Raw genomic sequence first — 14730 nt, forward strand, 5'->3', positions numbered from 1 at the left:
GTCACTTTGGCAAAAAAAACCCTTCAGTGTAAGAGCCATTTCCCACCGTGCTGACCTCTGCACAGTAGTGTACTTTTCTCAGTGCTGGGTGGGTGGGCTTTAAAAGAGTTGGAGTCCTCTTTTAAGAGCCTTTGTGGGAAAGCATTGGGAAGGGTTATGCCTTCCAGGACTCCATGCACTCCTTCCTGGATAGTGCAGGGGAGGGCTCCGTTTCCGTTAAAGGAGCACCCCCCCGCCACCAGCACTGGGCAAAGTGCAGCACTGCACTGTGAGAATGGTCATCTCTGCATGATGCCAGGGTGACAGCGCGGAGTTTGACACTTCTGCCAAGGCTTCACACATGCCCAATAAACAATTAGGGGGGCACACTTGGGTTTGAGGGGGACCACCACTGAGTAGACTGGTGGCTAGCAGAGAAGGAAGATGGGTTGAGAGACGTGGGCAGGGCGGAGGGGAGAAGAGACAGAAAGAGACAGTGTGGCCCGGTTCAGACTTAACATGAAACCGTGGATCCAGTGGACCTGTGGTTCTCCACCACCACCATTCCCTGCTCTCCTGTCCAAATTCGGATGTACTGGAGAGCGGGTTCTCTGCAGTCAACGAGACTGCACAGAGGCAGGGGAGCTAGCTGTGCGGATTTCCTTCTTTTCTGAAAGACAGTCTGCACAGCCAATAGGAGCCAGAGTGAGGGAGGAGCTTCCTCCCTGAACTCCAGTTTCAGAGTGGTGAAACTGCATGTCAGCATTCGTATGCAACACTGGCACAGGCAACCTGGAGGCTGGGACAATGAAACTTTAAGATAACTGAAGGTGATAAATGCAGTTTGGGGAGGGAAACCGCCAGTCCATGTCTCCTGTTAACTGTAATTCCCCAGTTTCAGACATTCGGTTAGCGAAACCAGAGGTGAAGGGACCTCTGATTCCATATTATGTATGAACCTGGCCAAAAAGTGAAGAGCTTTTTTTTTTTTGCTTCCTCTCCTTTAGTCTTCTGTCTCATGAGCAAAACCAAGTGAGTGGATCTCATCACGGACATCCAAGTGGCTCTCATCACAGACATTCTTGCCTACCGCTTTAGGATTCCAAAGCGGTAGGCAAGAAGAAGCAAGTGCACAGTACATCCTTCACTGTGGGCTGAGAGGCACCACGAGGGCACCTGAAATCCAAGTCCCTGCACTCACCAATCAAACACATGCCAACTTCCTGGGGAGACTGGGGAAGGCGACTCAGAGATTCAGCCTGGCGAGCTCTTGTGTGTGGAGAGTGCTGGGGATACTATGGAGGGCAACTCATTGTGCAGCATCCACTGGGTCAGGCCCACCAATGGGAAGGTTTTTGATAAGTGTCAGGTACAATCACAGAGAGCCCAGAAAGGTGGGATCCAGGGCAGTAGAGGGGCAGAGTGCCTGCCGCAGTCCCATGCCTGATTCATTCAGTCAGTCAGTCAGTCGGGCATTCATTCATTCATTCATTCATTTGATTTCTATACCACCCTTCCAAAAATGGCTCAGGGCAGTTTACACAGAGAAATAATAAATACATAAGATGGATCCCTGTCCCCAAACGGCTCACAATCTAAACAGAAACATAAGGCAGACACCACCAACCATCACTGGAGATACTGTGCTGGGGGTGATCGGGACAGTTACTCTCCCTCTACTGTCCCCCTGATGGGAATAAACCATAAAAGATCCTTGGTCAGTTGCCAGAATTGCCCGCTTATGCTTGCAAAATCTTCAGTTGCAAAAATGTAATACTACAGAGTAATGTGTTGACTTTGCAGAACTTAATAATATCATCTGCCGGGACAGTCCTTATTTTAAGAGACAAACTTCCAGGAGAACAGGAAGTTCTTTCAGTGGTCTCCAGTCTTGTCTTGGAGTAAAGAATAAAAATGGAAGAGGAAGACTCAGCTGGCCCTGAAGTAGGAAGAGGCCCCTTTGCCATCCAAGCTGGTAGCAGTGAGGAATTCTGGGAAAGAACCATGCGAAAGGTGCTGGGTGAGGACAGCACCCGACCAGATGTACCGTGCCAGCACTTCAGGCAGTTCTGCTACCGGGAGGCCAAGGGCCCCCGAGAGGTTTACAGCCGACTCCACAGCCTTTGCCATCAGTGGCTGAAGCCAGAAAGGCACACAAAGATGCAGATCCTGGACCTGGTGATCCTGGAGCAGTTCCTGACCATCCTGCCCCCGGAGATGGTGAGCTGGATCAGAGAATGTGGAGCAGAGACCAGTTCCCAGGCGGTGGCCCTGGCGGAAGGTTTCCTCCTGAGCCAGGCAGAAGAGAAGCGGCAGGAGGAGCAGCAGGTGAGCATGTCTGTTTTATCCTGGGGGTGAAAATGTGAATAAGGATGGCCTAGAAATTCCCACTTGTACCCCAGTTTGGGGTGCCAGACATTCCAGGGAGGGCTGTCACATTCGCCTTTCTTTTGCCTGCATGATGTCTTGAAGATGATTTTCAAATATTGATACCTCCCTATTTGATTAAAAATCCATATATTATCTAACAGAATATATTAATACAGGTGTAAAGTTAGTAGAAATCAGTCAAGGCAAACACTCAGCAGCCACAGCCAACAGATTCACAAGGCCCACCACTATCATCATCCAGAATTTTAAACATTGTTACCTTCTAAAGTCCTCTGAAATGAAGTTATCCCTGAAAAGCCAGAGAAAAAGAGAGAGAGCAGAGGGGAGTTCTCTGGGACTGGAGTTCTGCCATTTTTAAAACCAGGGCAGAGAAGGCCCTGTTCTGGTTTACTCGAACAGTGTGGCAACATCAAGCATCGTCCCCAAGGAAGGTCTTTCTTTGTGGGTGGGTTGATATGGGAGAAAGCAGTCCTAGGTGAAAACCGTTTCCTAATCCCCCTCTCCATTCCCTCCCTGGGATTCACACTGTTCTTGCAGGGTCGGAGGCCATCAAAAGTGGATCCTGATATCTCTAAGGCAGAGAAGGCTCCATCAAATCCCAGCAAGAGGCCACTCTTTAGGTGGATCGTGCGGGAGAATGAAGGAGGTGCCACCTTGCCGGGTAAGGCGTACTGGGGTGAACTTGTCCACTTGCAGCTGAAAGGTTTGTTTTCAAGGAGGTTACCTGCTAATCTCTTGCCCCTCCCTTCTACCCTGGGCTTTTCCCACACAGGGCTTTTAGTTCACATCTCCTCCAGAATGGAGGGTGTGCGTTCACATATTGGCCAGATTTACCCTGAAACCACTGGGAGCTATTGGGTAGCACTGCATACACGATTCAGGTTTTTCATGTTAGAGTGTTGCCTGATTTATTATATCCAGGGTAAACAAAATCCACTTTTTGTGTTGGTTTGGGAGGGCAACTTCAAACTCACAGTAAACTCATGGTAAAACCTGTTGTAAATGCCCTGGAAGATACAAGAGCAGTAGCTGTCTTGGCCAGAAGAATGCAGAAGAATTAAGGAGACGTTTTTAACTTGGGCTCTGAAATCCATGGACTGCTTTAATGGTCTTGCTGAGACTCTTTGTGTGTGTGTGTGGGGGGGGGGGTATTTCAACAGGGGGCAAAAGTTGCTTTTATTCTCACTGCCTTTTAAAACAGTCTGATTTTAGTTTTTGTGCTGGGGCTGATGGAATCTGTGTTGTATCATTTTGCCACATACTTTAGTTTCTTAGATTTTTTTTCTGTGGTTCTCATATATTCTTAAAAAGTGGTGTGAGCCACCTGGGAATGTTTGACTGAAAGGCAGGGTAGGAACATGTTAATAATGAATAAACCAAGCTGAGAATAAGCCCCTCGCATGTGGAGCAAGATCTTTTTTGTCCTTTTTTGGCCTCCTTCACAGGTGGTGAAATCACACTGGCTCTTCATTCTGGACATTTTCCTCTTCATGAAGGAGAAGAGACAGCCTCCAAGCACCTGGACCAGGTAGGGGAGGGACCTTGCAGAAGAATAGATGGGCACAGCCCGAGGGCCTCTGTCTCTTTCATATCTTTGTGGGCCTAGAGCAGGGCTGCTCAACTTCGGCCCTCCTGCAGATGTTGGCCTACAACTCCCATAATCTCTGGCTATTGGCCACTGTGGCTGGGGATTATGGGAGTTGTAGTCCAAAAACAGCTGAGGGGGACTAGGTTGAGCAGGCCTGGCCTAGAATAAGGGCTCTCAATCTTGGGTCCTCAGATGTTGCTGGACTACAACTCCCATCATGCCCAGCCACATTGGCCTTTGACTGGGTATGTGGGGAGCTGTCGTCAAACAGCTGGGGACTCAAGTTTGAGAATTTCTGGCCTAGAGGAATCTGCCTCTCCCCCTTGGCTCATGTTATCCAAGCAGACCACTAAGAAGGTTTCGAACGCCACTGGGGAACTTCATGTCCTCCAGGGCAACTGCCAGCAGCCTTCTCTCTGCTCCCTTCTTGTGTGGCTGCTTTAGTTCACAGGACAAAATGTTTCCTCCTTTTCCCCCCAGGGTCTGCTGAATTTTGAGGAGGTGGCTGTGAATTTCTCGGAGGAGGAGTGGGCTCTGCTGGATCCAGACCAAAGGGCTCTGCACAGGGAAGTCATGGAGGCAACCTGGGGGCATCTGGCCTCTCTGGGTAAGGCTCCCTCTTTCCTTTTGCAGCTTTTCTTGGATTTCACCAGTGCACTGAAGAGCTGCCATTGAGGTCTTCAAGTGCTGATTCATGTTTCTAGCATGCAGAAGGCCTCGCATATAAAATTCTATTAGGAGGACGGTACAGCAGTTCCATGATGATGATGATGATGATGATTTATTTATTCAATTTCCGCCCTTCCAAAAATGGCTCAGAGCAGTTTCAAAGATCTCATGATCTTTGAATTGTGAGAGCTGTCCCGTTGTTTTGGCTCCTCGGGGTCTGGTATTGGCGGCACATGTGGGGATGGCAGGGGCTGATCTCCGACTTAAATGATTTCGGCAGATTCTATTTTCCCACTTTCTTCTTTGCACTTGATGTACACCTGAAGGTCCGATCTTTAATATCCATTCGTCATCAGGAGGGAGATTTCTGCAGCAGATTTAAAGGCGAGGCACCTGTTTGCTGGTCCCTTTTGACTGTTGCTATTTAATTATTTTTACACTTATATCCCACTCTTCATCCAAGGAGACCAAGGTTGTTATGTTTATCTTCACAACAGTCCTGTAAACAGTGTTCCCTCTAACAGGGATTCCCAGATGTTGTTGACTACGACTCCCAAAATCTCCAGCTGCAATGGCTTTTGCTTGGGGATTATGGGAGTTGTCGTCAACAACATCTGGGAATCCTTGTTAGAGAGAACACTGCCTATGAAGTAGGTTAGACTGAAAGACAAGTGACTGGCCAAGAGTCACCCAATGAGCTTCATTGCTGAATGGGGATTTGGGTCTTCCAATTCATAGTCCAACACTCTAACCCAGTGGTTCCCAATGCGGAGGCCTCCCGATGTTGCTGAACTACAACTCCCATCGGCCCCAGCTATGATTTATTGTGGCTGGGGATGATGGGAGTTGTAGTTCAGCAACATTTTGATCCCTCCAGGTTGGTAACTACTGCTCTAACCATTACAGCACCCAACAAACCCTGTTGGGCATAGAACAACCCCCTGCTCCTCCGTTCCTTATATGTTTCTTAGCCCAACCTGGATTTACTGGATTCAGGTGCACTTGTTGCAATATTCCAGGGTTGCACAACTTTGGCCCTCCAGCTGTTTTTGGACTACAGCTCCCATCGTCACCAGCCACAAGTCAATACTCAGGTATTATGGGGATTGTAGTACAAAATCTGCAGGAAGGCTGAAGTGGTGCAGCCCTGCAGTATTCCAACATCTGCCATTGTATTGGGTTACCCATATTCAACATATATGTTGTTTCTAACGCATGTCTCAGAGGAACAGGGCTTCCCCAACCCTCCTGTTCCTTGTGCTGACTCTCTTATTGAGGGGCTTTAAGAGGGGTTTGGATAAGTTCATGGAGGAGTGGTCTATCATCGGCTACTAGTCAGAGGGCTATAGGCCACCTCCAGCCTCCAAGGCAGGATGCCTCTGAGTACCAGTTGCAGGGAAGTAACAGCAGGAGAGAGGGCATGCCACTAGGGCATAACACTAGAACCAGGGTCATCTCATGAAATTGATTACCGGGAAATTTAGGACTAGCAAACGGAAATATTTTTTCAAATAAAGCATAATCAACTTGTGGAATTCTCTGCCATGAGATGTGGTGACAGCCAACAACCTGGATGGCTTTAAGAGGGGCTTGGATAACTTCATGGAGGAGAGGTCTATCAATGGCTACTAGTCGGAGGGCTATACGCCACCTCCAGCCTCCAAGGCAGGATGCCTCTGAGTCCCAGTTGCAGGGGAGTAACAGCAGGAGAGAGGGCATGCCCTCAACTCCTGCCTATGGCTTCCAGCAGCATCTGGTGGGCCACTGTGTGAAACAGGATGCTGGACTAGATGGGCCTTCTTGGGCCTGATCCAGCAGGCCTGTTCTTATGTTCTGCCATGAACTCAGGTGTGGATTTCGCACCCCATATATCCCCTTTGTATGTGAGAAGTCTGTCAGGAAAAATGGGATGAGAATATTTTGTGGAGGCTCTGTTAAATGTGAAAGGGAAAGGGTTAAGAGAGGGATCATTTGTGTCCAAACTGGGGAATGGACATCTTTGTAATACCAGGTTTACTAGAACTTCTCAGCAGGTGAAGCTGCCATTGGTCTGCCTTCCCCAGTTTTGTCTTAGGTACACAACAGTGAGCCCCCAAAGTGTGATGCAGAGGTCTTCCCATCCCACTTATTGAGATCTTCCCTCTGGAGATTGAACCTGGGCCTTAAGCTAGTGGAGTGCCCCCAAAATCATTTACACAACACAATCATTTACAAAACCAGGCTGCCAGATACAGCCTCTTATTGGAGGGGACACTTAGTACATAGCAAGATCTACGACCACCAAATATTTTTGTATTGAAAGAGCAGTGAATTGTGTTTCTTCTGTGATCTGAAACTTTGTTTCTCCCTTGTTGGGGGCTTTCTTTATACCTACAGGTAATGAAGGGGAGAGCGAGACTGAGGGTGAACTGCAGAGCAAGAAAACAAAAGCAAAATATCTGTTGGAAAACAAATCTACTCCTTCTGAATGGTCTGACTTCTATGAAATCCCAGTCCAAAGAAAGGATTGGAAAAGAAACATGTGCGACAAATTTCCTCAATATGCCAAAATTTTATCCAGCAATTTAAGTTTTAGCAGACATCAAAATATTCACACAGGTGAGAAAAACTATGAATGCAGAAAGAGGATCAAGCGGAGCTCACACCTGACTTCCCATCAAAAAATCTACACAGGGGAGAAACCATATAAATGTTCAGTGTGTGGAAAGAGCTTCCGCATGAACTCACACCTTACTTGCCATCGAAGAATCCACACTGGGGAGAAACCATATCATTGTTTGGTGTGTAGGAAGAATTTCAGTCAGAAGTCAGATCTTACTTGCCATCAAAGAATCCACACAGGGGAGAAACCATATCAGTGCTTGGAGTGTGGAAAGAGCTTTAGTCAGAGGACAAGCTTTAATTATCATAAAAGAATCCACACAGGGGAGAAGCCATATCATTGTTCAGTGTGTAGAAAGAACTTCAGCCAGAAGTCAGAGCTTACTTCCCATCAAAGAATTCACACAGGGGAGAGGCCATATCAGTGCTTAGTGTGTGGAAAGAGCTTCAGCCAGAGGACAAGCTTTAAATATCATAGAAGAATCCACACTGGGCAGAAGCCATATCAATGCTCAGTTTGTGGAAAGAATTTCCACCAGAACTCAAACCTTACTTCCCATCAGAAAATCCACACAGCAGATAAACCATATCAATGTCTGGTGTGTGGAAAGAATTTCCACCAGAACTCAAAGCTTACTTCCCATCAAAGAAATCACACAGGGGAGAAACCATATCAGTGCTTGGTATGTGGAAAGAGGTTCATCCAGAAATCATACCTTACTTCCCATCAAAGAATCCACACAGAGGAAAAGTCTTATCAATGTTCTGTGTGTGGAAAGAAGTTCCGCAAGAACTCACACCTTACTTGCCATCAAAGAATTCACACAGGGGAGAAACCATATCATTGCTCTGTGTGTGGGAAGAACTTCAGCCAGAATTCAAATCTTGCTTCCCATCAAAGAAAGCACAGAGGAGAGAAGCCATACCAGTGTTCAGTGTGTGGGAAGAAATTCAGCCAGAACTCAGACCTTACCTGCCATCAAAGAGTCCACACAGGGGAGAAGCCATATCAGTGCTTGGTGTGCAGAAAGAGCTTTGGCCAGAAATCACAGCTTACTTGCCATCAGAGAATACACACAGGGGAGAAACCATATAAATGTTCTGTGTGTGGAAAGAGCTTCAGCCAGAGGACAAGCTTGAATTACCATAAAAGAATACACACAGGGGAGAAACCATATCAATGTCCAGTATGTGAAAAGAGTTTCTGTCAGAAGTCAGAGCTTACTTCCCATCAAAGAATCCACACAGGGGAGAGGCCATATCAGTGCTTGGTATGTGGAAAGAGCTTCAGCCAGAGGACAAGCTTTAGTTATCATAAAAGAATCCACACAGGGCAGAAGCCATATCAGTGTCTGGTGTGTGGAAAGAGCTTCAGCAAGAATGCAAACCTTACTTCCCATCAAAGAATACACACTGGGGAGAAACCATATGAGTGCCTGGTGTGTGGAAAGAAATTCAGACAAAAATCAAAGCTTACTTCCCATCAAAGAATCCACAAAGGGGAGAAACCATAGCAGTGCTCAGTATGTGTAAAGAACTTTAGGAAGAATGCAAACCTTACTTCCTATCTAGGAATTTACAGAGGAGAGAAATCATATCAAGAGTTCAATGTGTCGAAGCGCTTCAGGTCCAACTCAAATGTTTGTAAACACAAGAGAATCTACATATGGAAGAGACCATTTGGATACTCAGAGATTGTTAGTCCCATGGGCTATGGGTTATCTATCCTCTCACAATTATAATGTATTCCTCTCACTATTATAATATACCTTACTACCCATTAAATACTCCACACAAGGAGAACCCATGTCAATGCCTGGTGTGTGGAAATAATTTCCACCAGAACGCAAAACTTACTTCCCATCATTCCCTTATCATTCATTTTGAGGTAGGAAAGATGGTTTCCCAAGAGACCATTTCATGTTAAGTATGGAATCTGTATCCATTCTTCAGTCATAGGAGCACAGGAAGCTGTCTTATACCGAGTCTGACCATTGGTCCATCTAGCTTGTTATTTTCTACACAGACTGGCAGTAGCTTCTTCAAGGTTGCAGGCAGGAGTCTCTCTCGGCCCTATCTTGGTGATGCCAGGGAGGGAACTTGGAACCTTCTGCATGTAAAGCTTGCAGGTGCTCTTCCCCGAGCAGCCTCATCCCCTAAGAGGAATATCTCACAGTGTTCACACATGCAGTCTCCCATTCAAATACAAACCAGGATGGATCCTGCTTAGCAAATGGGACAATTCTTGCTTGCTACCACAAGACCAGCTGTGTATCCATTCTTCAGTCACTGAATGGGGATAAAGGAGTCCTTGACCTGTCTTGGTATATGGTGTCTGCTTATAAATATGTCTCTCCCTGTCTGCCAGTGCATAAGCATAATGTTCAAAGAGAAGTAAGCCCCTGACTTTGCATGAAATATTTCAGTCTTATAAGCAGAGGGACTTTTCTGTCAACCACATGGATGCTACAGAGTGTGATGGATACCGAGAGTAAAAACACCCCCTTCTTTCCTCTGCTGGTTTGAATCAGTCCTGGGCTGGGGAATGATGACCGTCATTCGTGGAACCTTTTCATCGGAAACTTTGTGCTAGTGTTTTTCAAGATGTATTTCTGATGTAGTTCACCATTTGGTGTCCTCTGCCCTTCAAACCTAAGGATTCGAGGAGAAATTAATATCAACAACAAAGGGGTTAATTTCTGAGCCCATCTCGCAGCCCTGACACTGCCCCCCTCCACCTTTGCAGGTGGCTCACCCACCCATCCTCCAGCCTGAGCTTTCTGGCACTGAGTATGCCATCATACACACACACACACACACACACACACACACACACACACACACGCACGAACTACCTGGGTGAGGGAGGGGCAAAGCAGACAGCTGCTGCTGAGCTCTTTTCAACTCTTTCTGGCTCCACGTCAAACATCTCCCGGATCCCAAATTACAGGGCAGTGAGAAAAATTAACCAGGCAACTGCCTAACTCTTCCCAACATCTCTGGCCCCACATAGACCATGGCTCTGCTCCACCCCCAGCTACCTGGGGGAGTTAAGCAGCTGGCCAGCTCTCCTCTTCAGTATCTTGTGTCCCTCAGTCTCAGGGAGAGAGGCAGCACAATTTGGGTTGAAGGAGTGGGGAGAAAGAGGAGGGAGTAGTCAGAGGGACTGCTCAGGGAACCCCCCCACCAAGCCACAGCCTTAGTTCTTGCCACGGTGCTGCTCTTGGGAATGCGAGGGTGCTGTTGTCTGCTGTTGGGGTGCTTGCTGAAGGCAGCCTCAGCAGCAGCAGAAAAAATCTTCTATATATATAGTTCTCTAAGGCGTGCCCGTGGCTAATCCCGTGCGTGGCAGCTTTCGCGAGATTTCCCCGCAGGGTAGAACAGAGCAGAGCACAGCAGGGGAAGCTCCTCTCCGAGCCAGCCTGCCGGGGAGGGAGGGAGGGAGGCGAGGAGAAGGCAGTGGCACCACTGCAATCAGGGTTCCAACTGCCCGCCTCCTCACGAGGAGAACAGCCAAACATGGGGAGTGGGGTGAGAATGAACTGGCCGAAGGGATGTGGAGAGGGGGACAGTGAACTGACTGAAGGGATGTGGGTTTGGGGAGCGAATTGACTGAAGAGATGCAGACGAAATGAAGACAGGGCAGGAAGCTGGATCAGTTGCGGGGTGGGGTGTGTGGAGAGACAGGGAGACTAGGGGCACACAGATGCTCTGTGACAGGTCAGCTAGTATATATTAAAAGCAGAGAAGGCAGAGTGTCCCATCCTGCCAGTGTCTATTGTTCCTGTGTTCCTCCTCTGCTCTGCATTTGAATGCAGTCACACTCACACAGCAAGGGAGCCCCAAGGAGTTGGACTGAAGTAGAAGCTGGCTGCTAGGTTTGTCTTCAGGGAAGTAAAGTATTAAAGTGTGGGTGGGGGAGGGAGGAAGAGAAGCTACTCTTGTGTGTATGGTCTTTTAAAACTCTCCTCCCTCTGGTTTCAAAGTGGAGTGAGATAGGGGTGGGATCCCGGCTTAATTGTATTCTTATTTTCTCTGATTTTCAAAATCATACCAAAATGTGCCAACTAGTGTTCTCTCTAACTTTTTTCATCTGTGTGCAGAATGGGTTTTGTTCTGGGCGGCAGTATCGAGGCAGTGTGTGCCGCACATGCATTCTGAGTGGGGCCTTCCTGATTCAACCTGAGTGGGCTCTAAATTTAACTGAGCAGACATCTAAAAACTTGTGAGCACAAGCACATGCTCATGCCTTAGAGGGAACACTGGTACCAACAAGCATAAGCCAAAGCTGTTGCAGTGCACACTTTTAAGAACCTTCTCTCTATACCTTCTTGTCAGGAAATTTAGGTACCACAAAAGTATTAAGAGTTCCGAAAATAAGAAATTCTGTAGCCAAACTGACCTGTTTCTGTTTTTTGTTTTTTTAAATTCTTGCCTTTTGGTTTATCATTTGATGGTTGTGGGGTTGAAGATACTAGATCCTTCATATACTGGCTCTAATCTGGTCGGTGTTATTATTTATATTCTGCTTTTTAACAACAAAAAGTACTCCAAATGACTTGTATAGCAAAATGTTAAAATAAAATAGTTCCTTGCCCCAAATTGGCTCAGAATTCTGTGCATGCAGGGGGTGAGGAGTGAGGAATCATAGATCATGTGCTAGTTCTAAACTGATCTGATCAGGCGCATAGGGAGGCTGGCAGCCCATGTCCGGCCACCACCCCCCCCCCGGTCCTGCCCCCACATCTGACATCAGATGCAGGGGTCTGGCTAGCCACGCCCCGTGCCTGATGTCAGGCATGGGGACGTGGTCTCCATCCCAAATGGGGCCACACAGCCATGTTTGGAAGGGAGATCGGCCCCGCTGCATTGGCAATGAGGCCAGGATCGGCTCTCCCTGCCGTGCAGCCCCATTTGGAAGCAAAATAATGCCCCGCAAATCTGACATCAGATGGGGGGGCATGTCTGGGGCCGCACTTGTGGCCCCTGGGGGGCGGCAGCCTGGGTTCTTTGAACCTGTTCGCCCAATGGTGGCTCTGCCCCCGGGTCTCATTTGGATTTCCCCCAATATATTATATACCATTTTTCAACACCAACAAAAGCTTCCAAGTAATTAGCATAGTAAAATATATAAGAAAATTGTTCTATAAGGGGGGAATATATATATATATATAGAGAGAGAGAGAGAGAGAGCCCCTGGTGGCGCAGTGGTAAAACTGCCGCCCTGTAACCAGAAGGTTACAAGTTCGATCCTGACCAGGGGCTCAAGGTTGACTCAGCCTTCCATCCTTCCGAGGTCGGTAAAATGAGTACCCAGAATGTTGGGGGCAATATGCTAAAATCATTGTAAACCGCTTAGAGAGCTCCGGCTATAGAGCGGTATATAAATGTAAGTGCTATTGCTATATATATATATACATATACACACACACACACACACTTAGTGGTTTATTTTATTTTGCTCTGTGCTTCTAACAGTACTTCATACATGAACAATTTACATATTTGTCTTTAAATTAAAAAAAAAAAGCTTGGGGAAAATATGTCCAACCTTTTGAAAGGGGCTTCAGATGTCTTCACAAACTAAGCATTTTTCCCTCCTCCCCAAAAATACATTTTTTTGGTGGTCTGTTTTTATACACTTGCTGCAGAATAAGACTTTGTAAATCAGCGGATGGGGAACTTGTTTTAAAAGCTCCCTTTCTCTTTGCCTTTGAAAACACTTGTTTATCCTGAATTCCTAAGAAGGTGGGGTAACTGCACTTGCCATTCTGCTGTCCCATTTGAAACCTGATTGGTGGATATATAGATTTAAATTGATTTCAAGTTTGTGGTTTTTCCTTCTGTTTGACACAGGCTATGATTTCATATGGTGATTTATTTATTTTTTGGTGTTAAGGAATTCTGAGTGTTAGCTGTGCTTTTGGCTTCAAAATGCAAAAAAAAAAAAAGTTCATTAAAAACAAACTGGGTTGCTTGCTGCTGTGATAGCTTTTTCTAAACACCCATTTGTTTTTGCTTCTGAGTTCACATGCTTAGAGTTACATAAGAACAGCCCTGCTGGATCAGGCCCAAGGCCCATCGAGTCCAGCATCCTGTTTCGCACAGTGGCCCACCAGATGCTGCTGGAAGCCACTGGCAGGAGTTGAGGGCGTGCCCTCTCTCCTGCTGTTACTCCCCTGCAACTGGTACTCAGAGGCATCCTGCCTTTGAGGCTGGAGTGGCCCACAGCCTTCCGACTGGTAGCCATTGATAGACCTCTCCTCCATGAAGTTATCCAAACCCCTCTTAAAGCCATCCAGGTTGTTGGCTGTCACCACATCCTGTGGCAGAGAGTTCCACAAGTGGATCACGCGTTGTGAGTTGGAGTGCATGTAGCTAAAATTCAACAACTATGTATACATTATATTTGCATATTATATACATGTATTTTATCACATCTATTCTGCTCTTTCTCCAGGAAGCTCATGGTAGTGTATATGGTTCTTCTTCCCCACTTTTATCATCACAACAAACTGGGGGGGGGGAGTCTGGCCTAAGTTTTTCCCCAAGAAACAAACTAAAGACAGATATTTTTAGAGAAACTCTTTAATATTTTATCCGCGGCTTATATCTGGTAGGTTTCTCAGTGTATAGTTTTTACTGATAATTTCTGATTTCAAAAATTTTAAATTTTGTCATTTTAATTGTGGTTTTAGCCTGGTCTTTTGATTTTTAAAAGTCATTATTTTTAAATTCTATATTGTATTTTATTAATGTTTCCAAGCAGTAGTACACTGGAGGGGCAGGGTATAAATATTTTAAATAAATAAATAAATAAACAAACAAACAAACCCAGTGAGCGACATGGTTGAGAGGGGGAGGATTTGAACCCAGGTCTCCCCAATCCTAGTTTTAGCATTCTAACCACTACACCACTCTGGCTCTCAGATGTGTGGGGTTTTGATTACAGGTGAAATTTTATGCAGGTCAAAAAGGAAATCCAAACACTTATTTTACCTGTGAAGTAAACTAATGGGGAAGAGATTGTTGGATTATTTTAAGAGAGCATGAAAAGGTTTATTAAAATGGGCTGTGGGGCAGCTATGGGCCTGGATTCTGCATCTTTTCAGTACCTAGCAGTGCCCTACCTGGAACTGTTCATTTATATTGTTCTAACTGCATGGGAGGAAGGGAGAATGGTGGATATTGGGCTTGAGCCGAGATAGGGTTTAGGCCTGTGTAGTTATTTCGTATTTTTAAGGGAGAGCAATGCATTGCTAGAGTGCCTTTAAATATGTGCAAAGCAGAGCCTCGTGACACTATGAGGCGATTCTCACAACCAGCCAAAACCCAAAACTAAAGGAATCCAGCCTGGTTTCTGCTGGTTGTGTGCTGCAACGAGAGTTGTGCAGCTCCCGATGGCAAGCTCATTTAAATGTCCCCTCCATGGGGTTAGCAGAGTGCACGCTCCACTAACCCCATTTTTCTGATTGTGTGTCTGCCGCAGCGGCTTGCAGCCA

At 46.5% G+C, this 14730-nt stretch overlaps 1 protein-coding gene across 1 annotated transcript in view; it reads left to right on the forward strand.

Moving 5' to 3' along the window:
* Nucleotides 1-14730, forward strand: part of LOC128343833 (zinc finger protein 208-like) — a 44225-nt gene that overhangs the window by 15485 nt on the left and 14010 nt on the right. Inside the window, exons 7-13 of the mRNA XM_053293270.1 lie at nt 987-1011; nt 1887-2307; nt 2908-3031; nt 3816-3898; nt 4439-4565; nt 7004-8741; nt 9760-9834. Of these exons, the coding sequence (XP_053149245.1) occupies nt 987-1011; nt 1887-2307; nt 2908-3031; nt 3816-3898; nt 4439-4565; nt 7004-8741; nt 9760-9834 (2593 nt within the window). The remainder of the gene's footprint in view (nt 1-986; nt 1012-1886; nt 2308-2907; nt 3032-3815; nt 3899-4438; nt 4566-7003; nt 8742-9759; nt 9835-14730) is intronic.

Source organism: Hemicordylus capensis, chromosome 2 (assembly GCF_027244095.1).
Source record: "Hemicordylus capensis ecotype Gifberg chromosome 2, rHemCap1.1.pri, whole genome shotgun sequence".
In the NCBI taxonomy this organism is placed as follows: Eukaryota; Metazoa; Chordata; class Lepidosauria; order Squamata; family Cordylidae; genus Hemicordylus; species Hemicordylus capensis.